This window comes from Tamandua tetradactyla, chromosome 23 (genome assembly GCF_023851605.1).
Source record: "Tamandua tetradactyla isolate mTamTet1 chromosome 23, mTamTet1.pri, whole genome shotgun sequence".
NCBI lineage: Eukaryota > Metazoa > Chordata > Mammalia > Pilosa > Myrmecophagidae > Tamandua > Tamandua tetradactyla.
The window spans coordinates 41,228,323-41,252,161 of record NC_135349.1 but is presented as its reverse complement, the minus strand read 5'-3'; the positions used below and the strand labels follow the sequence as shown (position 1 = coordinate 41,252,161).

The 23,839-nt window shown below is 39.8% G+C and overlaps 1 protein-coding gene across 8 annotated transcripts in view; it reads right to left on the bottom strand.

The window, feature by feature from the left end:
* The window catches only part of IQCK (IQ motif containing K), a 135,670-nt gene that overhangs the window by 41,141 nt on the left and 70,690 nt on the right, over nt 1-23,839 (bottom strand). The window contains exon 8 of one of the 8 annotated variants that reach the window (XM_077141723.1): nt 19,539-19,707. The exons of the other annotated variants lie outside the window; for them this stretch is intronic. Within the exon in view, the coding sequence (XP_076997838.1) occupies nt 19,675-19,707 (33 nt within the window). The 3' untranslated portion in view covers nt 19,539-19,674. Of the gene's footprint in view, nt 1-19,538; nt 19,708-23,839 lie in introns of those variants that run through there. 8 annotated transcript variants of the gene reach the window in all.

Genomic DNA, 23,839 nt, shown 5'->3' with positions numbered 1-23,839 from the left:
CATTCTTTCCACTATCAATTTTCATATTATTGTTGTCTAGTATTTTAGTTTCACCTTATTTATTCCCCATTGCTATTTTTTTAATAGTCAATACCTATATTACCTTTCTCATTCACCATTGTTTCATGCATCCCACTTCTTCCTTAAGGTACGATTCCTTCCTAACTGAAGTACATCATTTAGTAGTTCTTTCAGTGAGAAAAGTAAGTGTCTGAAAATGTCTTTAGTTAGCTCTTGGTTTTTAATAATAATTTAGTGTATATAATTCTAGGTTGAATGCTACTTTCCTTCAAGAATAGAAGATACTATTTCACTGTCTTCTGGCAATACTACTGCTTATTAGAGGTCTATAGTCAGTTTCCTTGTTTTTTGTTTTGTTTTATTTTTTGTAGGTAATTTTCCCTTTTAGATTACTTTTAAGGCTTTTTCTTTGCCTTGATATTCCATAGTTTCACCATGATGCATTTTGGTGCAGTTTTGTCATTATTTATCTAGTATACGATTCATGTTTCTTTAACTTTAGGATATTCTTATGCAATATCTCTTTAAATATTGCCTCTCCCAAATTTTTTCTATTGCCTCCTTTAGGAATTCCTATTAGGACTAGTTTGGACTTTCTTATTCTATCATCCTTATCTTTTAACTGCTTTTCACATTTCCCATGTCTATCTAGCTGAGCATTTTAGGTGATTTCCTCAGATCTGCTTTCTAGGTTATTAATTACTCCTTCAGCCATGTCTATCTGCAGTTTAAGTCATACCCAAAGTATGGTCCATGAATCAAAAACCAAAAAAAATCAGCATCACCTGGTAGATCATTCAAAATGCAAATTCACTGGCTCCACCAAATACCTATTAAATCAGAATCTACTAGAGGCTGACACACCTTTCAGGTAATTCTGATGCCCACTGAATATTATGAAGCACTGCTTTAGCCCATTCATTATTTTCCTTCTAAAGATTATATGTAATTCATTTACAAATCTAATTCTCCCCTTTTTTCTTCTATTCTTTTTTTCTGGTAAATCTCTATAATCACTTTAAGCACACTTGTTTCATACTGCCATTCTTGCAGGGCTAGATTCCCCAATTGGCTGCATCTAAAAATTTTCTCCTTCCTTGTTGGTTTATTTTTTATCATGAACTCATAACCACTGAGGGTCTTAGTTCCAGTGCCAAGTTTGTCCAGGTCTAAGATCATGTCTCTTATTCAGATGTCAGTAAATTTTTTGTAAAGATCAGATGGTAAATCATTTTGGCTTTGTGGACTACACAGGCTCTGTCACAATGTCTCAACTCTGCCATTGAAGTACAAAAGCAGTCATAAACAATATGTAAACAAATGGTGGGGCCGTGTTCCAATAAAACTTGATTTACAAAAACAAGCAGTAGGCCAGATTTGGCCTGTGGGCTGTAGTTTGCAACTCATGTGCTTATCTCTGAGTGGGCATTATAACCCTAACCTCCAAGTTCTCTTATTGCCTTATCCATCTCTATCTATTATAAAAATATTCTTATTTTAAGACTATTTCCCAAATATCTGCTGATATTGAAATCACTTAGGGTACTTGTCAAAAACAGAATCCCAGGCACTTACCTGTATTCTGTTTGGGTAAATGTGAAGTGGAATCCAGGCTTCAGTATGTTTAACAAGAACCCATGTGGTTTGAATATCTGACAAGTTTGGGAAACTCTGCTCTAATGGAAGAGAATGCTAAGAATGAACTTAATGTTTTACAACTGATAAAGCAACTGCCCTAAACATCTGTATGACTTTCATTTCAATTCTTACTTACAAAATACCACATTGATTATTGCAAACCCTTAAAGCTGAGTCAACAGGACCAGCTTAGGCCATTAGCATATGGTCAGGAAGCATGGTTTATGTGACTCATGAGCAGCAGCTGCTTTTTGATGGCATGGTCATTTTCTCAGTGCAGGATCAAGAAAGGTCTTCTCCCAGGAAGTCACATCTGTTTTTATTAAAGCCCTTCTACTAAAAAGGCCAGATCATAGTACATTCTTGGGGAAAAAAAATAGCATTTCCCCCAACAGCTCAGTAGGGACAGATCAGATAAAGTTCATCCTACCTTTCTTGGAATTTGTTCACACAAATTATCAGGGGATGAACAAGTTGCAAAAGCATTTAAGGTATTTGATGAAATTCCCAGATAGTTTACAGAGTTAAATGACAGCAAAATTTACTATGGATATTATTGCACAATGCTTTCATATCTTCCTTACCATCAATATAGCAGGGCTGACATTTATGGACTTCTATGAGGCGGCACTGTTCTAGATGCTTTCTAAATAATATTCTCTTAATCTGCAGAATAACCTGATGAAACGTGCACTATTTCTATCCCAGGACACAGAGAGGTGTAATAACTGCCTAAGCTGCAGGTGATATAGTCAGGACTTGAACCCAAGTACCCTGACTCTACAGCAGTGGTTCTCAATTCTGGTTACACATCAGAATCACTTGGAGTAACTTTCCAGCAAGTTTTGGTTTAACTGATCTGGGGTATACCTTGGGCTTCAGGATTTTTATGTGCCCAGGTGTTTCTAATGTGCAGCCAAGGTTGAGAGCTACAGCTCTAAAGTATGGACACTCAACCACCCTACCACTGGCTCTCAACCTGTGGTACCCAGACAAGCAGTAGCAGCATCACCATCACCTGAGCACTTAGAAATGTAAATTCTCAGGTCCTCACCCAGGCCAATTAACTCAGACATCTAGGGGTGAAGCTCAGCAATCTGTATTTTAACAGGCATTTCAGATAATTCTGCTGCAGATTAAAGTTTGGGAATCACTGCACCATGCCCCCAGTGACTTACATCTCCCTGGATGCCAGTCCCTTTGAAAACACTGATGCTTACCACAGTGAAGGTTATCCCCTGCCCCCACCAACAGCTAGGACTGTGGCTTGTGTTCCTATAGCTTCTATTGATAGCTTGTGTTCCATCAATAGAAGGTAATGGAAGTGCTGTTGTGCAAGTTCTAGAGTCTAGGACTCATGAAGAATTGAAGTTTCTGCTTTTGCCTCTGCAATTATTTGAAGCTGTACCCCAGAAAGACATGTTCTCAGAGTTAATTCATTCCTATGGGTCTGAACCATTGCAAGTATGACCTTTTGATGAGGCTTCTTCAGTTAAGGTGTAACCCACCTCATTCAGGATGGATCTTAATCCTCTTTATAAATAGAATGAATACAGAGAAAGAAAAGCCATGGAAGCAAGAAGCTGAAATCCACAAAACGCAGAAGAGAAGGGAGAGATCAGCAGGTGCTGCCATGGGTCTTGCCATGTAGCAGAGGAGCCAAGGATCGTCAGCAGCCAGTTTTTGGAAGAAAGCATAGTGTTATTGATGCCTTAATTTAGACATTTTCTCATACTCTAACCATAAGCAAATAAATTCCCATTGTTGAAACCTAACTCATTTCATGGTATTGCTTCAAACAGCCTAGAAACTAAAATATCTTCCTTGGACTGTTTCTACCATAAGGTGAGGAAGCTGGTCTGGCCTCCTGGGGGACGAGAGGCCATGTGGACCCCAGCCAACAGCCAGGACCAAGGCCCCCAACATGGGAGTGAGGCCAGCTTCCAGCTCAGTCTGTTCGCCAGGGGAAAGCAGCTGCATGAGTGTGTCTAGCAGAAACCAGCAGAACCACACAGCCAAACTACAGAATTGTGAAAAACAACAAACTGCTGGGGTTTTAAGTCACTAGGTTTTAGGAGGAGTTACTACTTGGCAAAAGAAACGATGCAAACAGCTATGTAATTTACTTATACACTTTGACTTTAAGGGAAATTAGCAAGTCCTTTAAAGACAAGGATGCTAGGAAAGTTGGGAATTTGGGAAGTGGGAGTACCAGTGGGGGTACTAGGTGCCTCATATGCAGAGGTGCCTCATATGCAGGGGTGGCTTCCTAGGCATGTGAACTGCATAGTCACACAGGGTCAGGAGCTTAGAAGGGTCTCATCTTCATTTAATGCTGTGCTGTCACCATCTTGAAATTCTTAATAATTTCTGAACAAGGGGCCTAGCATTTTCTTTTTGCACCAAGCACCTCAAACTACGTCCTGCTCATAAGCAATTTTCTCATTTAGTCCTCACACAACAAACCTAGGAACTAAGAGTTAATGATTAACATCAGGCCACATTATATAGATAAGGAAAATGAGGTTCAGAGAAGTTAAATGCTAATCCAGGGTCACATGAGACGCTCGGGTATCTCAAACCCCCAGCCCCAGTGCCCACCCACTGTGGTGAACCGGGTGTGAACCACTGAGTTAAACCTGGAGTTCACTTTATCGGCCTTTAGCGCATACTTGGGATGCATTGTTACTGAGCAAATAAGAAGGGGAAGGTTCTGCTGAAAGCCCAGTGAATTAGCAAAGCATTTTCCAGATACATGAAGGAAAATCCATTTGCAGATATAACCCAGTATTTTTAAACAACTGTAAGACCAGGCAGGGGGGAGGGGAAGGGCCTGGCCTGGGAAGCTAGGCCCAAAGCAACCCAAACTCACTATTTATAGCCCTGTGGCCTATTTCAGCCTACCAGGTGGCTCTGAAAATTTTCCTGAGAACTGGGCCTGGAAACCAACAATGGAAACTAAGCACCTTCATTCTGAGGGTTCAGCTGGGAATCATGCTGGGCACAAACAAAGGTTTTTCTGGGAAGCTCAAGGATGTTTTGAAAAACAGGATTTTTCAAAAACTCTTTGATAAAGTATAAAAAAGCATGGAAGGAAAACCATCAGGAAATCAATAATCAGGAATATGTTCTTTAGGGAAGCCAATGCATGGATCAGATCAAGTTCATACAGAACTAATGTTTACAGAAGTCTTAACTATGTGCCAGGAACCATGCTGAGCACTTGACATGCCCCATTTCATTTATGTGCTCACCTGGAACCTGGGGAGGGTAGCACTGGCATGCTTCCCACTTTATAGGGAAGCAAAGTGAGTCTTAGGAAAAATAAGTAATTTGCTGAAGGTCATGGGGCCAGTAGGCTAGAATTCAAGCTTGCATCACGGCCTTCACCTCAATTCCCCAGGCTGTCACCCATAGCCCTGCTTCTCAAACTTGCACATGTAAAGACTCACTGGACCTCTTTACAAGGCAGATTATAATCCAGGAAGTCTGGGGCAGGGCCCAAGGGCCCATCTCATCCTTTCCCAGATGGTAATGATGATACCTCTGGTCCCTGGACTAAAATATGTGCAGTGGGGATACAACATATTGCAATAGTCTCCCTTCTTCTACTGTGTGTGTGTGTGTGATGCTTTTCTTAAATTTTTTTTAATGAGGTGACATTTACATACCATACAATTAACCATTTTAAAGCGTTCAATTCTGCATCATTTAGTGCATTCACAATATTGTACAACCACCACCTCTCCTTAGTTTCAAAACTTTTTCACCAGGGAAGGCCACAGTGGCTCAGCAGGCAGAGTTCTTGCCTGCTATGCCAGAGATGTGGGTTCAATTCTCGGTGCTGTCCATGAAAAAAAAAAAAAAAACTTTTCCACCTGTAAAGAATCACTTCCTATTCCCACCTTGCCAGGGCCCCTACTACCATACTTTGTTTCTATGGATTTACCTACTCTGAACATTTCATACAAATGGAATCATACAATATGTGGCCTTTTATGGCTGGCTTCTTTCACTCAGCATAATGTTTTTAAGGTTCATCCCAGGTTGTAGCATGTATCAGTACTTCATTCCTTTCTCTGGCTGAATAATGCTCCATTCTGTGGATATACCACATCTGTTTGTCTATTCATCTGCTGATGGCCCTTTGGGTTGATTTCATCTTTTGGCTAATATCAATAATGCAGAGATAAAGATTCCTACAATCTGCTCTTTATATAACAGCTGGGTTTTTTATAGTTTCCACTGCTGTATAACAACTCCGAAACATGGGGGTGTGAAGCAACAACAAACATTTATTATCTTACATGTTTTCTGAGGATTAGAAACCCAGGAGCAGCTTAGTTGAGCGGTTCTGGCTCAGGGTGTCTCCTGAGGGTGCAGTCACGATGTCAGGTGGGGCTGCTGTGTCATCTGAAGACTCAACTGAGTTGGAGAATTCACTTCTAAGCTCACACATGTGGTTTGCTGGTCAAGCAGGCATCTCTGTAGGGTCCTTGCTCATGACACAGCAGTTGGCTTTCCCCAATTGAGAGAGAGAAACTAAGATTGCAGTGTCTTTTATCACCCAAGCTCTGCCATGGCCCACCATTCCTTCTGCCATGTCTTAATGGTCACACATAGCAACACTGGTGGAATGCAGTAAAAGACTACACTGAGGTATAAATTTCACAAGGTGGGGATTTTGGGGAGAGGGGGTCATCATGGATGCCAGCTGCCACAGCATCCCGGTGAAAAGTAAGTTGGATCATGTCATCCTCTGCTTAAAGCCCTGTCATCATTTCTCATCAGGGTCAGAAGAAAATTCAAAGTTCCACAGTCTCCATGAAAGCTCACATTTGGCTCTCTTGGACCTGGTCCCTGGATATTTTTTTAACCTTATCTTCCACTCACTCTCAGTTCATTGTAATACAACCACACTGGCGTAACTGCTGTTTCCCTAATACAACTAGCAGCCTCCTTCTCCTCTCAGGCCATTGTACTTGCTTTTCCCTCTGCCTGCAATGAGCCTCATTCAGATATTTGCTCAAATAACATCATCTGAGACAGGGCTTCCCTTTCCATACACATTATCTAAAATAGTAGTAGCCCCCATTATTCTATAGCTCTTTTAGTTTGCTTTATTTTGTAGTAGATTCTTGGTTAGCAGATGTTCATTCCTTCTCTCTTCCACATACCTCCATCTCAGGAGTGTACACTCCTGCCCCACTAATGCTGGATTTTGGCTATGTGGCTTTCTCTGGCTATTGGAATATGGCAGAAGTGACATGTGTCAAGTCCTGACCTAGCCATTAAGATACTATGTGTGTTGTTGCTTGCCCTTCTGCGAGTATGTGACCTCTGCCATGACAAAAGCTGACCCTGGTCTCAGGAGAATAACAAACCCTGGAACAAACCTGAGCAGAACCCACAACCTGGAATCAAGGGTAGGAGAACCCAGCCTAGAATAATGGACACCTGGCTGAGATGCAGACTTAGGAGTGAGAGGTTGATGTTCATTGCAAGCCATGGGTTTTGGGGTGATGCATTATGCAATCTTATTGTGACAATTGCTAAGTGATATCCTTCCTGACATGATATTACATATTTATTTATCTGTTTATGGTCTATTGAAAGGATGCAAACTCTGTGAGGGCAGAGATTTTGTCTTATTCCCTGTGGTGAGCCTAAGTCTAGCACAGTGCCTACCCACCACATAATGGACACTCAATAAATACTGATGAATGCATATTAATGAGTGAATTCTTCTAATCATAGCCCCTGCTTGCTTAACCATTATGATATATTGCTTTCAAATTAGATGGAAAAATTGCGAAGTATTAAAAAGCAGTTGTCTTGTCATGTTGAATGAAATAAGTCAGACACAAAAGGACAGATAGTATATGATCTCACTGAAACAACATAATTAGAATAAGCAAATTCATAGAGCCATAATCTAGAATACAGGTTACCAGGGGCTGGAGTGTGGGTAGGAATGGGGAATTAAGGTTTAATTGGTGCAGAGTTTCTGATGGGTTGATGGAAAGGTTTTGGTAAAATGTAGTGGTGATGGTAACACAACACTGTGAATGTAATTAACAGCACTGAATTACATATCTAAATGTGGTTAAAAGGGGAAAATTCAGGGGGTTACATATGTTGCTAGAATAAAAATTTAAATAAACAACAACTACAGGACTATATAAACAATAAGGGAATTCTAATGCACACTATAGACTATAGTTAATAGCATAATTATAGTAATATTCTCTCATCAATTGTAACAAAAGTATGCTAAGGCAAAATGTTAAAAATGGGGGCTGTATATGGAAACTGTATTTTCTGCATGATCTTTCTGTAAACTGAATTAAAAAAAAAAAAAAAAAAAAAGCTGGGGCCGTGGCCAAAAAAAAAAGCCTCTTCAACAAGAGGAGTTCTAAACAGCACACCCTTCACAAGAAAAATAAGACACACCCTAACACCCCAAGCCGTGTGCCATCGTCTCTGTGTCACGCTTCACCTGGGTCATATCAGAGTCATCCAAAACTACAAGTGACCCCTGCCTGAGAACGGAAGTGTGGCTTTGAATGACACTGGCTCACCTGACCAGGCGGCTGTCCCAGGGGAAAGCCAGAGAGGTGGCTGAAGAGCGGGCCACAAAGGGAGGAAATGCACCCGCCCCCTGCCTGGACCAGCTGCACCAGGGGAACTCTGGAAAGGAGGAAGAGGAAGCAACCCTATGGGGAAGCCAAACCCCACAGGGAAAGCAGAAGAGAAAAAGGATCTGGGCCTTAAATCATTCATCATTGGGGTTTTCTGAAGAAATAAAAATTGTAATTAACTCCTAAAGGATTCTTCAGTCCTGCTGTCTCAGGGCTCACTTTGGGTTGGGAGTGATTTTGAACGAGTACATGGTTGGCCAAATTCCTGTCTATGAGCTGCATCGGGTAGTTTGTTTTCCTTCCGACACAAAATGCTCTGAATAGGTCTACATGTGCCGACGTGGAAAGCTGTCCTCCAAGCTAAATGAAAAGGCAAGTTGCAGAGTGGCTGAATAGTGTAAGCCCATATGTATTGGTTAGGGTTCTCTGGAGAAACAGAATCAACAGGGAACACTCACAAATACAAAATTTATCACTGTCTCACATGACCGCAGGAATGCAGAGTCCAAAATCCTCAGGGCAGGCTGTGAAGCCGACGATTCTCACAGAGGGTCTGGACGAACTCCACAGGAGAGGCTCATCAGCCGAAACAGGAAGAGCCTGTCTCTTCTGAATCCTCCTTAAAAGGCTTCCCGTGATTAGATTAGCATCACTCCTTGCAGAAGACACTCCCCTTTGGCTGATTACAAATGAAATCAGCTGTGGATGCAGCTGACGTGATCATGATCTAATTCTATGAAATATCTTCATTACAACAGACAGGGCCAGCACTTGCCCAACCAGACAAACAGGTATCACAACTTGGCCAAGTTGACACATGAACCTGACCATGATACCATATTTATAAAAAATAAATCTATCTCATAGTTAGAAAAAAACGCAATTTAAGAAATGTATACAATTGTTCATATATACAAAGGGGAAACACTGAAGAGACAGCCACCAAACAGGGTGGTTATACCTGGAGAATAAGTTTAGGATGGGGCAGGAATGGAGAGTTTCACATTTTACTTTAAACCATTCCTATGTGGTTGGATTCTTGTTTATATGAGTATCTGCTCTTTTTTTTTTTTTTTTAGCTTAGCCATAGGCATATTTAAATAAAGTATCCATATAATCATTGTAAAGCCTGTGTTTGTGCAGTAAGTTTCATAAATCAATTTAAAATCAAGGGAACAAGGAAAAAATAGTATCGGCTCTTTTTTTGCTGTAAGTAAAAATATCCCTAAAGACTTTTTCATACCAAGATGGCCATTTATTTCCAGGCCTCAACTAAGGCACTGCTCCTGTCATTATTTCCGGAGGTGGTCAGAGGCTGTTGTAAAATGGCATCTCACGCATACTGATGTTTTCCAGGAGCCAGGGGGTCCTTCCCTTGCTCTCTGATGGGATACTGGCTCCTGAGCTGTGCTGTAATTGTATCCTGGGTGCCATGCCTCTGCTTCCTTTGTCTTTCTAGTGACGTCAATGTTTACTTTCTGCAAACACACTGACTTCATCCACCCCATGAGGAACCAGTGGCTTACAGCAGTGCCCACCTCTGCTGACATCATCAGTCTTGGGATGGAGTTGTATTTTACCCAGCTCTCTGCTCCAACTACATCAAGCAATCTTCTAATAGCACATGTAAAATGGACCAGGAAAGGTAGCTCTTTCCATTTGGTCTTTCAACCTTCTCTCATTTGTGCAAGAGACAGAATCTCTGGTACTTTTCAAATATGAAAGACACTGATATATAATTACACCCATACTGATACCATTCGTTTTGCACAAAACACTTTCTCATGTGTCGCCACATTTAAAAACATTTTGATCCTCATGATAACCTGGTGAGAATGGGCAGCTATTTTTTTTTTTTTGGCTTTTAAAAAGGAGAGTTTAATAAGTTGCAAGTTTACAGTTGTAAGGCCAAGAAAATGTCCCAGTTAAAACAAGTCTATAGAAATGTCCAATCAGAGGCATCCAGGGAAAGATACCTTGGTTCAAGAAGGCCGATGAAGTTCAGGGTTTCTCTCTCAAGTGAGAAGGCACATGGTGAACACGGTCAGGGTTCCTCTCTCATCTGGAAGGGCACATGTGAACACGGCGTCATCTGCTAGCTTCTTCTCCTGGCTTCCTGTTTCATGAAGCTCCCTGGGAGGCATTTTCCTTCTTTATCTCCAAAGGTCGCTGGCTGGTGGACTCTGCTTCTTGTGGCTATGTCGTTCTGCTCTGCTCTCTCTGAATCTCTCTTTCTCCAAAATATTTCCTCTTTTATAGGATTCCAGTAAAGTAAATCAAGACCCACCCAAATGGGTGGAGACATGCCTCCATCTAATCCAGCTTAACAACCACTCTTGATCAAATCACATCTCCAGGGAAATGATCTGAATACAGTTCCAAACATACAATACTGAATAGGGATTAAAAGAAATAGCTGCCTTTACAAAATGGGATTAGGATTAAAACATGGCTTTTCTAGGGTACGTACATGATTTCAAACCAGCACACCATCCAAAGTGCACAAATCAGTGGCTCTCAGTATAATCACAGAGTTGTGTTTTCATCATCATAATCAATTTTAGAAGATTTTGATTGCTCCAAAAAGAAAAAAAACCATATGCCTTATACCTCCCTATTACTGACACTAAGCATTGGTGTAGTCCTTTGTTACAATTGATGGAAGAGTATTATAATTTTATTACTGTTAGTTATAGTCCATAGTTTGTATTAGGTGCGTTTTCCTCATATACCACCCTTATTAACACCTTGAAATGATGACATACATTTGTACTGGTTCAGGAAAGAACATTCTTATACTTCACTATATTATATAACCCAGGTTTCATCCTCTAGCTGTTCTTCTGGTGAAATATGCAACCCTAAATTTCCCCTTTCAACCACAATCACACGCACAATTCAGCACTATTAATTGCACTCACAACAATGTGCTACCATCGCCTCTATCCATTCCCAAACATTTACAATCAACCTGATTAAAAATTCTGCTCGAATTAAGCATCAGTTCTCATTCTCTACCCTCATTCTATCTTCTGGTAACCTATATTCTGGCTATTAACTCCATGAGTTTCTTTATTATATTTAGTTCATGTTATTGAGATCATAAAATATTTGTCCCTTTGTGTCTGGCTTATATCTATCTCTTCACCACTATTCTTCCTTTCTCCCACCTTTCTTTTCCTTCATCCATCCACCTATACCACCATCCAACCATCGTTCTATCAAACAGTCTGTCCATCCATCCAGCTGACCATCCAACCATCTGACAATCTCTGTTCATCCACCCACTCATCCGTCCATCTTTCCATCCTTCCATCCATCGAGCTCTCCATCTTCTACTGAAGGAACTCTGTACCAGGCTGAGACATGTTGATGTCGTCATCTCACTAGCAAGACAAACCTGAGCACAGATCATCTCCGCAACTTATTCCAGGCTTTACAGTCAGGCAGATGTGGGCTCCAGTCCCGCCCCGACACCTTCTAAACTGTATGACCCAGGGCAAGTCTTTGAGCCTCAGTTTCTTCATCTAAAAATGGCGAAGACAGTTCCCATCTCGACAGGGTGTTGATTACTGTCTCGGTAACGCATGCAAATGAGTGGATGGTTGAGCTGTCCTCGGCTTCTTCCCTCTTTGTCTTCCCAGTGCCAGGGCTTCCCCCATGTTTCAGAGCCAGGCTTGTTAGAGTTTACACCATTGCCTGTTGGTTTTTCACCAGCCCATGGAGATAAAGCCAAGGCAGAAAAGCTACATCCGCCGGGTGGGCGAGCAGCTCAACCTCGCCATTCCCTTCCAGGTACCGGGCTAGGGGGCCGGCCGGGGCGAGGGGAGGGCGGCTCGCGCCTGACGCTGGCCCGCCCCGCGCGACCCGCAGGGGAAGCCGCGGCCGCATGTGACGTGGGCCAAGGCCGGGGCTCCGCTGGACGCCTCCCGCGTGCACGTGCGCAACAGCGACTGGGCAGCTATTTTTGAAAAAACATTTTTATTGTGAAATATAACTGTTCTAGTTTGCAAGCTGTTGGAATGTGATATATCAGAAATGGAATGGCTTTTAAAAAGGGAAATTTATTAAGTTGCAAGTTTACAAGTTCTAAGGCCATGATAATATCCAAACTAAAGCAAGGCCATAGAAATGTCCAATCTAAGGCATCGAGGGAAAAATATCTTGATTCAAGAAGGCAATAACATTCAGAGTTTCTCTCTCAACTGGAAAAGCACATGGCGACATCTGCTAACTTTCTCTCCAGGCTTCTTCTTTCATGAAGCTCCCCCAGGGGTGTTTTCCTTCTTCATCTCCAAAGGTTTCTGGCTGCATAGGCTCTGTATCTTTTTCCAAAATGGTTCCCTCTTAAAGGGCTCCAGTAAGCAACCCCACCTTGAATGGGTGAAGACACATCTCCATGGAACCCATCTAATCAAAAGTTACCACCCACAATTAGGTGGGTCACATCTCCATGGGAACAAACAAAAAGCTCCCACCCACCCCACCCACCCTACCCACCCCCAAAAATAAGTAAAAACACAGAAAAAAAAGAAAAGAAAGAAAAAGCTCCCACCCAGAAATACTGAATGAAGACTAAAGGACATGGCTTTTCTGGGGTCCACCACAGATTCAAATCAGTACAATAACATATAGACAAAAATTTCAAAGTACATTTTAACAAGTAATTATAGAACAGATTTCAAAGTTTGGTATGGGCTACAGTTCCACAATTTCAGATTTTTCCTTCTAGCTGTTCCAAGTCATTAGAGGCTAAAAAGAAATATCAATATAATGATTCAATAGTTATACTCATTTGCTAAATCATAACTTCTCTGCTATAACTCCTTCTTCTTTTTTTATCCTTCTCCCAATCTTTATGGATATTTGGATTATGCCCATTCTAACGTTTTTCATGTTGAAAGAGGTGTTGACAATATGGGATAGGGGGCTGGAACTGGTTAATGTTCTTGAAAAGACTATCATCTCTGGGCAGCTATTTTTATTCCCAATCAACAGAGAAAGAAATTGAGAGTCAGAGTTTAGTGATTTGTCTTGATCATCCAACTGGTAGGTAGAAAAGTCAACACCAATCCAACAATGGATCTCAACCCTGACTGCAGATAAGAGTCACTAAAGGGCTTTAAAGAAATACCCATTGTTCTGGTTTCATTATGGTCAGTTGAACAAGAATCTCAGGGGAGTGATGCTCTGGGTATCAGAACTTAAAAATAACATCTTTCCACCAGTGACCTTGATGCATAGTGAAATCATTGCACTCAATCATAAGGACAAACAAACAAGTCTTACATAAAACTCAAATGTATTTCTTCATCAGCAGGCTTCAGGAATCCCTCCTTGGTTCTTCTGTTGGAGTTATACAGTGGGATACTACTCGGCAATAAAAAGGAATGAACTACTGATACACACAACCACATGGAAGAATTAATGCATTAAACTGAATTCAAGAAGCCAGACTCACAGGTTATATATTGTCTGATTCCATTCACATGACATTTTGGAAAAGGCAAAACTATAGGGGTAGAAGACAGATCAGTGGTTGCCAGGAACTAATGGTGTCAGCAGGAGTTCACTACAAAGGGGAAACATGAGAAAATTTTGGAGGGATGATATAAATGGGCTATATCTTGATTATGGTGGTGGCTAGATGACTATGTAATATCAAAAGTCATTTAAAAGGGTGAATATTACTGTATGTAATAAACCTGATTAACACATACAAACTCAACATGAGAAGCTACTACATACCCACCAGAATGGCAAAAATTGAAAAGGATGATCGTAGCAAGTGCTGATGAGGGACATGGAGTAAGCGGATCTCTCACCCATGGCTGGTAGGAATGCAATATGGGTGAGAAAAAGGGAACATGCGTGGAGGGCTCTGAGAACAGTCAGACCTGGGTTTAAGCTTTGGCTCTGCCACTTATCAGTGGATGATGGCCAACAAGTCACTTATGGTTCCTAGGCATTGGTTGCTCCATCTATACATCTATACATGAAATAACAGTAATACATATAAAGGGTCATTATAAAGCATAAAGGAGATATCATTTATAAAACACCTAGTGCAGGGTGGACCACGGTGGCTCAGCAGGCAGAGTCCTTACCTGCCCTGCCAGAAGACCCGGGTTCGATTCCTGGTGACTGCCCATGTTAAAAAAACAAAACAAAACACTTAGTGCAGTGCCTGCCACACAGCAAGTGCTCCAAAATAGTAGGTTTTTCTATTAATATTATCGTCGTTCTTGTTATAGTCTTCCCTGGGATTATCAAGGGGTGGAGGAGCTCTGGTTTTTGCAGTGCCAGCACTGTTCTGGGCTAGCAAAAAGCCCTCAATGCATATTTGTTGAACAAAAGAATGAGCAAATGAAGTCCCATATCAATGGAAGGTGTCAGGCCTCTTTCTGTTTGAGATGGAGGCCAGAAGGGGTGGCAGCAGCCGTCATTGGAAACCTTCCACTTTGAATATGGGAGGTCTAATGTTTGAATTCTCAGTCTAAAATCAAGGCTTCTACATCTGTTGAAAAGTTTAGGGATATTATTTTACTAACTCAGTGAGACTTGTACAGGTGGCCTCCGAGTCCCCCAACAGCTTCTAAACATTTTCTACATGTTATAAAATGCTCAAAACCAGTTTCAGATACTCTTGGCCTTAGTCAACATAGTTACAAGCCCTTTCACAAACACATGTGAGATGGCCTAAAGAAAAGGCCTCTTTGGGATTCGGGTTTGGGAGGGAATGTGCTAGCTAAAATGGACCGAGGCTGTATTTAGGAGCCAGCAAATGACAAGGGGATCCCATGGAGAAGAGAAATCCTCCTTATGGAGTTACTGCTGGGGCCTCTGAGCAGGGATTGTTCATCAAGTCATAAAGTGTATCTTCAGCCCTGCTGAAGCCACGGAGACATGAATATGCACCATCAAGAGGGGAGCTGGTGGTAATTTGATGCAATGCCCCATTTTTAGCATTCCTTTTGCACAACATAATGTCTGACTTTTGCTGGCAAAGTCTACCCACCTGCCAGGAGATATCAGCAATAGGAAGAGAAATCCTGAATGAAGAAAACCTTTCCTGTCCAATATTGAGATGAACTAAACATGTCCTGGTACGCCTTTTCTTTTATCCAGTTGACGCCCTCCTGTCCAGCCTGCTTGGGGGGATGCTAACTTCCAAAAGCACATTTCATTTCTCTATGTCACAAAATCCAGTGAAGAGGTGGTACACAAAATCCAATAATAAAACTTATACTTTTCTCAAGTGTAATCTCTGGAGGGATTAATAAGCACAGCTGTTGAGTTCGAGGATCTTGGAGCATATGCAATTTCCCACAAAAGTCCATGTTTAAATGCCTACATAAATCCCAGAGATGGGTCTATAAAACAGAACACTGTTCGATTCCTGGTGCCTGCCCATGCAAAAAAAAAATAGTTTGCTCTTATTCTCAAATGCCGTCATTAGAGAGATCACTTAATAAGTCACTCATGCAAATAATTATTGAGGATCCCGTTGTGTGCCAGACACTGTGATAGGGGCTGAGGATAGATGGATGAAAAAGTTAAGTAATGGAGCTCACATTGCAGTCAGAGGAGACAGTCAATAGACAAACAACTGAAAATCTACTATAATGTCAAGTAACTGATATGCGACAGGAAGAAAATAAAGCAGATTCAGAGGCTGGAGAGTGACAAGAGGTGTTATTTTAGAAAGGCGGCACGCCCAACATACATCCAAGAAAAAAACTGAAGCAAGGGAAAGTGCCATGATTGATAGTTACAGGCCGAGAGAACAAATAGCAAGTGCAAAGGCCCTGTGACAGCAGTATGACTGATGTGCTTGAGACTCCTCAAGGAGGCCACCAGATTGGCTTTTTTAAAAAATGCCCTACTGTGGAAGATAGAATGAATAATAATAATGAGGACAATAGTTAATATTTAATGTGGATTCACTATGTGCCTGACACAGTGCCAAGTCCCTTACTGGGACTAACCATCTGATTCAATCTTCACAGAGGGCAATTATCAATATTTCCACTTTACAGACAGGAAACTGGTTCAGAAGTTAAATAAGCTGCCCAAGGTTATCCAGTCCCCAGATGTACCTGGATTCAAACAGGTCTGTCTGCTGTTAGAGCCCAAGTTATTAACAAGGTGCTGTTGGACTGGTTTTACCCTTCCTAGAGTAAAGTCTTTCCATTCAGCCATAACATTCAAGATCAGTAAAGTAAAGGCTAGTGAAAGGAACGTCAACTGACCTTTCAAGAAAAAAAATTGTAATGCCCAATCACCCCACCAGCTGCCTGCAGTGCATAAAACTTTCTCTTTCTAAGTGCAGAGCTTTGAGATGGAATTTCAACTTTCTGTCGAAATACACGGGAGGAATTATAAAGCCTTTTTTTTTTTGTATTCTTTGAAGACCCTTTCTTTAGATGCTTAAATTTTATTCTGAACTATTTTCATCATCCATTTTCTACCTAACTTATTATATAGGTCATCTCTACATAGAAAGGAGCATTCTTTTAGCTTGGTTTAGTTTTTTCAAAAAGAAAAAACACCTACCATTTTCATTTAGGGTCTCAGGATACTTTGAAGAGAGAAATGTCAATATTTCACTCTTGCCATTTAAATTGTCAGCTGATCAGATGCATTTTCTCTAATTCAGTCAAACACACATGTGGTGTGAAAGGCAGATTTTTCTGTTCTTAGACCCAAACTGTTGTCCAAATGACATGTAGTCTGTTAATTCTCGTCAGTTGAGACTGTAACAGGAAGTCCATAGGCAAAATAATTAAACCTCCTCACAATTTAGAATATTATTGAGGATAAGTGCTCAGTTCTCTGACGCCCATTCACCCATTACCACCCCATTCCCCACCCCCACCCCCACCCCCACCACCAGGTCAAAATAAAAATATTCTCAGGAAGACTATGGAACAGAAAACGAGGATTTTGGCTTTTCAGAATAATCTCAGTACGTTAACAATTGGAGTAAAATAAAACAAGGAATACTTCCTGAGTTTTATTATTGTTTCAAAATTGCAGGTTTAAGCATGCAAGTACACACACAAATACACACACACATACAAATAGTCCAATGAAGCCAAATTTTAACTATAGTAAAAGGGTGGGAAAATTATCAGGGTTGATTTGATGTAGATTTCTAAGTCTTTCTTTTTTTTAATAAAATTTGTATTCCTTTGTAAATATATATATATATATTCTTTGCAGATAATTTTAAAAATAGAAAAATTTAAAAACATCACCTCTTGTCATAACTCTGAGCAACCACAATCATATTTTATATATTTCTTTCTAGTCTATTTTCTAAACACAGCTCTTTATTTTTGCATAATAATAAACAATGTGCCCATGAGACATTTTGTTCTTTTTTCACTTAGTATACTATGGGCAATTTCCATTTTTATATCACTCCCTATATTTATTATTTTTGGTATCTGCATAGTATTTATTGATGTAAATCCCCCAGTGTATATTTTATTACTACTATATTATTGAATATTAATGGCCTATACTTTTTACCTACTCTAAAAGATGCTGCACACTTTCAGGAAGAAAGCTGTCAGGTTCTAGAACAAAAGAGTAGTGTGTCTGGGTTCTATCCAGATACAATCTCCAACATCTCATCCAGCGTCCAAGAGCAGAAGGTTTATATCACCTACAGATTAAGAGTTGCCCAGGACAGTGGAAGTTAAAAAAAATTGTAATGAATTGCCCTGCATCACTATCCCAGGCTTCTGAAAGCTTTAGAAATCTGTATATGGTTGTGAATGGTGTCTCCCAGAGTTGTGCAGTGCACAAACCCACACAACTGAACACAATAGCCCTACCTCTTTACATCCTCCAGCCAGTGCCCACACAACTCCGCCCTCCCCAGACATGCTTCATGCTTTCAATTTCTTTGACTTTCTCTCTCCACTCTACCATCAAAACTCTACTCTAGGGCTCACTTGCATGCATTGCTGGTGGACACGTAAGTTGATCTAGAAGCTAGACCAATTAGCTTCTCTAGGGGATAATGCAGCACTAATTATCAAAATTCTGAAAAAATGACTGAGCCATCTTTGAGCCGTTGATGCCACTTTTAGCAATAGAGCTTATCAAGAAAATCAAACAAGGGTACACACATATGAACAAGGACATTTTTCATAACACAGTTTATAACAAAAGAGAAAGCTAGAATGTCCAATCACCTATGGTAAAATAAGTTATGGTTCAGTGTTTCACAAAAAGAAGTATCATGGAATATCAAAGGAGTAACATTTTGAGGAAGATCTTTGTGTACTGACAAAGAAAGATATTCTCAATATATTATTAAGAGAAGAGGGCAGAAAAACAGTGTATATCATCACAATTTTTGTGAAAAGAAATGTATTTATAATTATATGAATAGGAAAACGTTCTAGAAGGATGAACACCATTAGGTAAGTTGAAAAATAATATGCATTATCTATTTTTTCAAAATTGATATGCATTACAAAGCAATTTTTTTAAAAAGCAGATGTTTTAGAAAAATTTACTCCTGGAGATGGGCTTCCTCTCCCGAGCAATGGCTGAGGCCCTGGCTGATAGAAGCCAAAAATCCTTCCCTGGGGCAAGTTAGGATGAAAGCACTGCATGGGTGTACCCAGATTTTCACTTTGTGCCAAGAGCCTCCTTCATGTACAAATAAGCAAGAATCTAGAAATTTTATGTTTAAAAATTGTCATTGTTGACATTCTACATTGTAAGTAACAAAAATCTATCTTGAAAAGGATTCATTGGTATAGCTGAATCCACATTCTGAAACGGTGTCCCCAAGGCTCAGCCTCTCCTCTCAGCTCCCTTCTCTGGCAGATTCTGCCCACAGGGACAAGATGGCAACCAGAAGCTCCAGCCTGACAGCCGGGCCTCTCAGCAGTCCCAGTGCAAAGAGGGCTGCTCTGCCTAACAACTCCAATGAGAATCCCAGCATTGAGTCTCACTGGGACTGACTGGCCTGACTTAATATGCTCATCACTGTAAGCCAGAGGGATGCAATATTTGAGTGTCCAAGCTGGCACAGGCCCACCCCTCCAGCCAGGATGTGGTCTGACCAACTCTAAAACCCTGGACCCTGCTTATACCAAGCTGCTTCCCTCTGAGGGCACCTCATCTGCCCCTAGACAAAGGAAAGAACGAGCAAAGTATAAATGCACAGATTCTCAGTGTTCTCTGCAGGTGAAGATCAGGAGCGCCTGTCTTTTTTTTTTTTCAAAGTTTGCAGGCCACAAAGGAGCTGTTGAAACAACTTGCACTGTGATTGATGGTCTTTGTGATTCTCAGCTGTCACAGTGCCTGGCAGGGGGTTGATTCTGGGAAGAGGCTGGGATTGCTGAACTTAATGAATGCCGCTCTGAGTGTCTAGGCTAACCTAGACAGAATAAAATAAAAGCAATAAGCAGAAGGCATAAAACATTACAAGCCCTTATAGACAGAATAAATATTCAGTGAATTTATCTAGTCTCTGCATCCCAAACCATTCAAGAAATTTCAATTTGCTCTGGCCCATGAGAACCTCATTTGAACTTTATAAGAGAGTAGGGTTTCCCTATCAATTGTTAGTTAATGCATTTTGGTATTTCATAAATAGAAGATCACCACTTGATGGGGTAGAATAGGACTTATCACAAATCACATGTCAGAAAGGAGCATTTTCAGAGCACTGGATTTCGTTCACAATATCCAAATGGATTTTCTTTTTTAATACCCAGTTTTGCATGTTGGAACAATCTGGCTTTCTAATTGCTAGTTTAGTGTTGTGATAAAAGTAACGAGAGAATGTCTCCTACAAAAGTGCTTAATGTCTAGTAATAAGTATCAGGAACTTATTTACAATGCTAATTATAAAGCCACAGTGACAAGGAAGGGTTCACTCAAAATAGCCATTCACATCACATGACAGTTCTGCTAAAAAGTATTTTTAGAAGATGTCCAGCTAGTTTTGTGCGAGATGAATGCGGATATTCGATTTGGAGATTTTAAACTTCATAGGAGGGATAATAAAAACTACATGGGAAAAAGGGGGAAAAGAAATATAACAAATAAGGTATCAGTGGCTGGGAGAGTTCAAATAGCGTGAGAAGCAACTCTGGAGATCACTCTTATGCAAGCTTCGGTTAGACATTGCTACCTACCATAGCTTGCCAAAACCCAACCCAAACCATTCCAGCCAATCCTAAAGAACATACATGGCAATATATAGGATTCTACAAAGGTTTCATGCACTAGGGTAACTCTCCAGAAACCTGCAACCTCCAGATGGGTCCCTGGACCAGATAAGTCCTGAAATGCAGAGCACCCAGCCTCTCCAGAACATCAGCTAGTTCCACCCCCCATCCCATAGGATTGACAGCCCCTTCTAACATGAAAAAGTTGGAATGGGCATAACCCAAATACCCCTAAGGAGTGGGAGAAAATATGTGTTACTTTTCACAAAAAGGAAAAAAAAAAAGTCAATTGTGATGATTAAAAAAAAAAATCCTTCTAGCCTCCAGAGTTCTGGAGCAGCAAGAAGGAAAAATCTGAGATAATGGAATGGTAGCCCATAACAAACTCTCAGATCTGTTCTCTAACTACTTGAAGAACGCTTTGAAATGGTGAATGGTCTTAGCACTGTTATAAAAACGTAAGGATTTTTTTCCTGAATTTGCAATTCTATTCCATTGGTTTATATACCTATCTTTATGTCAGTACCACAGTCTTGATTATTGAAGCTTCTTTTCTTTCTTTGCTTTGTATAGATATTATACAAGAAAAAAGTTTCCAAAAAAAGCTACAAGGAAGTGGGTAAGAAGAGAGAGCATTTGCCCGCATTCTTGCTGTTAGGACACTATCACATTTCATAAATTCTTAAGAATCCCTTCCACTGGTTACAGGAGGATGTTTAATGCTCATATTTAACTCTTACTGCCAGAATTCAAAACTCAAAAATTTCTATCAAAAGAACACACAGTCAAAAAAGTATAAATGGCTTGTTCATATCATTGCTTTTTCCTTATTTGTTTATTTCATTCAAGTAAAATTTACATACCATAAAATTCACCCTTTTAAAGTTTGCAATGCAATGCTTTTTAGTATATCCACAAAATTATGCAACCGTTACCACTATCTAATTGCAGAACATTTTCATCACCCCCAAAAGAAGCACTGTACCCATTAGTAGTCATTCCCATTTTCCCCTCCCCACCTACCTGGCAACAACCACTAAGCTATTTACTATCTCTGTGGATTTGCCTATTCTGGCCATTTCATATAAACAGAATCATACAATGTGTGGGTTTTTGTGTCTGGCTTCTTTCACTTAGCATAATGCTTTCAAAGATCATCCATTTTGTTGCATGTAAGTTCTTTATTCCTTTTTATGGCTGAATAATATTCCATCATATGGATAAATGATTTTTGTTTATCTATTTATCAGTTGGTGAACAGTGGATTGTTCTCACTTTCTGGCTATTATAAATAATGCTGCTATAAACATTTGGGTACATGCTTTTGTGTGGACCTATGTTTTCAATTCTCTTCAATATACCTAGGAGTGGAAATGCCAGGTCTTATGGTAACTCTATGTTTAACTTTTTGAGGAAGTACAAAACTGTTTTCCAAAGTGGCTGCACCATCTTACATTCCCACCAGCCATAGATGAGGATTCCAATTTCTCTGTATCCTCTCCAACATTTGCTACTTACTAGCTTTTTAAATTATAGTCATCCTAGTGGGTGGAAAGTGATATCTCATGGTAGTTTTGATTTGCACTTCCCTGATGACTACTGTCGAGGGTGTTTTCATGTGTTTATTGGCCACGTATGTCTCTTCTTTGAAGAGCCGTCTACTTGAATCCTTTGTCCATTTTTAAATGAGTTATTTGTTTTTTCATTATTGAGTTGTATGAATTCTTTATATATTCTAGATTTAGACCCTTATCAGATATATGATTTGCAAATATTTTTTCCATTCTGTGGCTTTTCTTCTTCACTCTCTTGACGGTGTTCTTTGAAGCACAAAAGATTTTCATTTTTGATGAAATTTGATTTGCCTATTTTTTTCTTTTGCGGCTTATGCTTTTCACACATATCTAAGAAACCATTGCCTAATCCTAGTCATGAACATTTCCACCTTTGTTTTCTTCTAAAAGTTATACAGTTTTAGCTCTTAAATTTAGATCTTTGATCTATTTTGAGTTAATTTGGTAAGAGGTTGGGGTGCAGCTGCATTCTTTTGTATGGGATATGCAGTCGCCCCAGCATCATTTATTGAAAAGAATATTCTGTCTCCACTGAATGGTCTTAGCACCGTTATAAAAAATCAATTACCATAAATGTAAGGATTTTTTCTGAATTTGCAATTCTATTCCATTGGTTTATATACCTATCTTTATATCAGTACCATAGCCTTGATTATTGCAGCTTTATAGTGAGTTTGAAATTGGGAACTGTGAATCCTCCAACTTTGCTCTTTTTTTTTTTTTAAGCATTTCTATATGAATTTTTGGATCAGCCTATCAATTTCTACAAAAACAACCCAACTGGGATTCAGTTAGGGATTGCATCAAATCTGTAGGTCAATTTGAGGAATATCACCATCCTTACTCTAGCAAATTCTAATCCATGAACATAAGACGGCTTTCCATTTATTTTGGTCTTCTTTAATTTCTTTCAATGATGCTTTGTAATTTCCAGTGTACGAGTCTTGTATCTTCTTGGCTAAATTTATTCCTAAGTATTTTATTCTTTTTGATGCTATTATAAATGGAATTGTTTTTAAATTTTATTTTTGGATTGTTCATTGCTAGTGTATAGAAATACAATTGATTTTTATGTATTAATCTTGTATCATATAACCTTACTGAACACATTTATTCATTATAGTAAATTTTTAGTGGATTCTTTTAGGATTACTCATATACAAGATAAAGTCATCTGCAAATATAGTTTTACTACTTCTTTCCAATCTTGATGTCTTCTATTTACTTATTTTTGTCTAGTTGCCCTAGATAAAACCTTCAGTACAATGTTGAATTGAAGCGGCAAGAAGGAAAAGAAGCTATCCTTGTCTTGTTCCTGATTTTAGTGTGAAAGCATCCAGTCTTTCACCATTAAGTAGGATGTTAGCTGTTGGTTTTTCATGGATGCCGTTTATCAGGTCCTAGTTCATTGCGAGGTTTAATCATGAAAATGGATTGGATTTTGTCAAATGCTTTCCCTGAGTCTACTGAGATGGCTATGTTGTTCAAATTGTTTAAATTAAACAGCAATCATATTACATTTACTTTGTAAAAAGAAATGCATTCAGTACATACAAGGCTAGACTCTCCCTAATTCTTTCCTGATTTTCCCAGGGTACCCCCTGCTGTCAAATTGCTGTGTTTCTTTTCAGATGTTTTCCTGCACATGTACATATATGTAGTTACCTATGGAAAATATACAATATTTTAAAATTTAAAATGCTAGAATATTGAATTTATGGATTTGCAGATTGCTGGTTCCACCAGAAATATGACTCATATA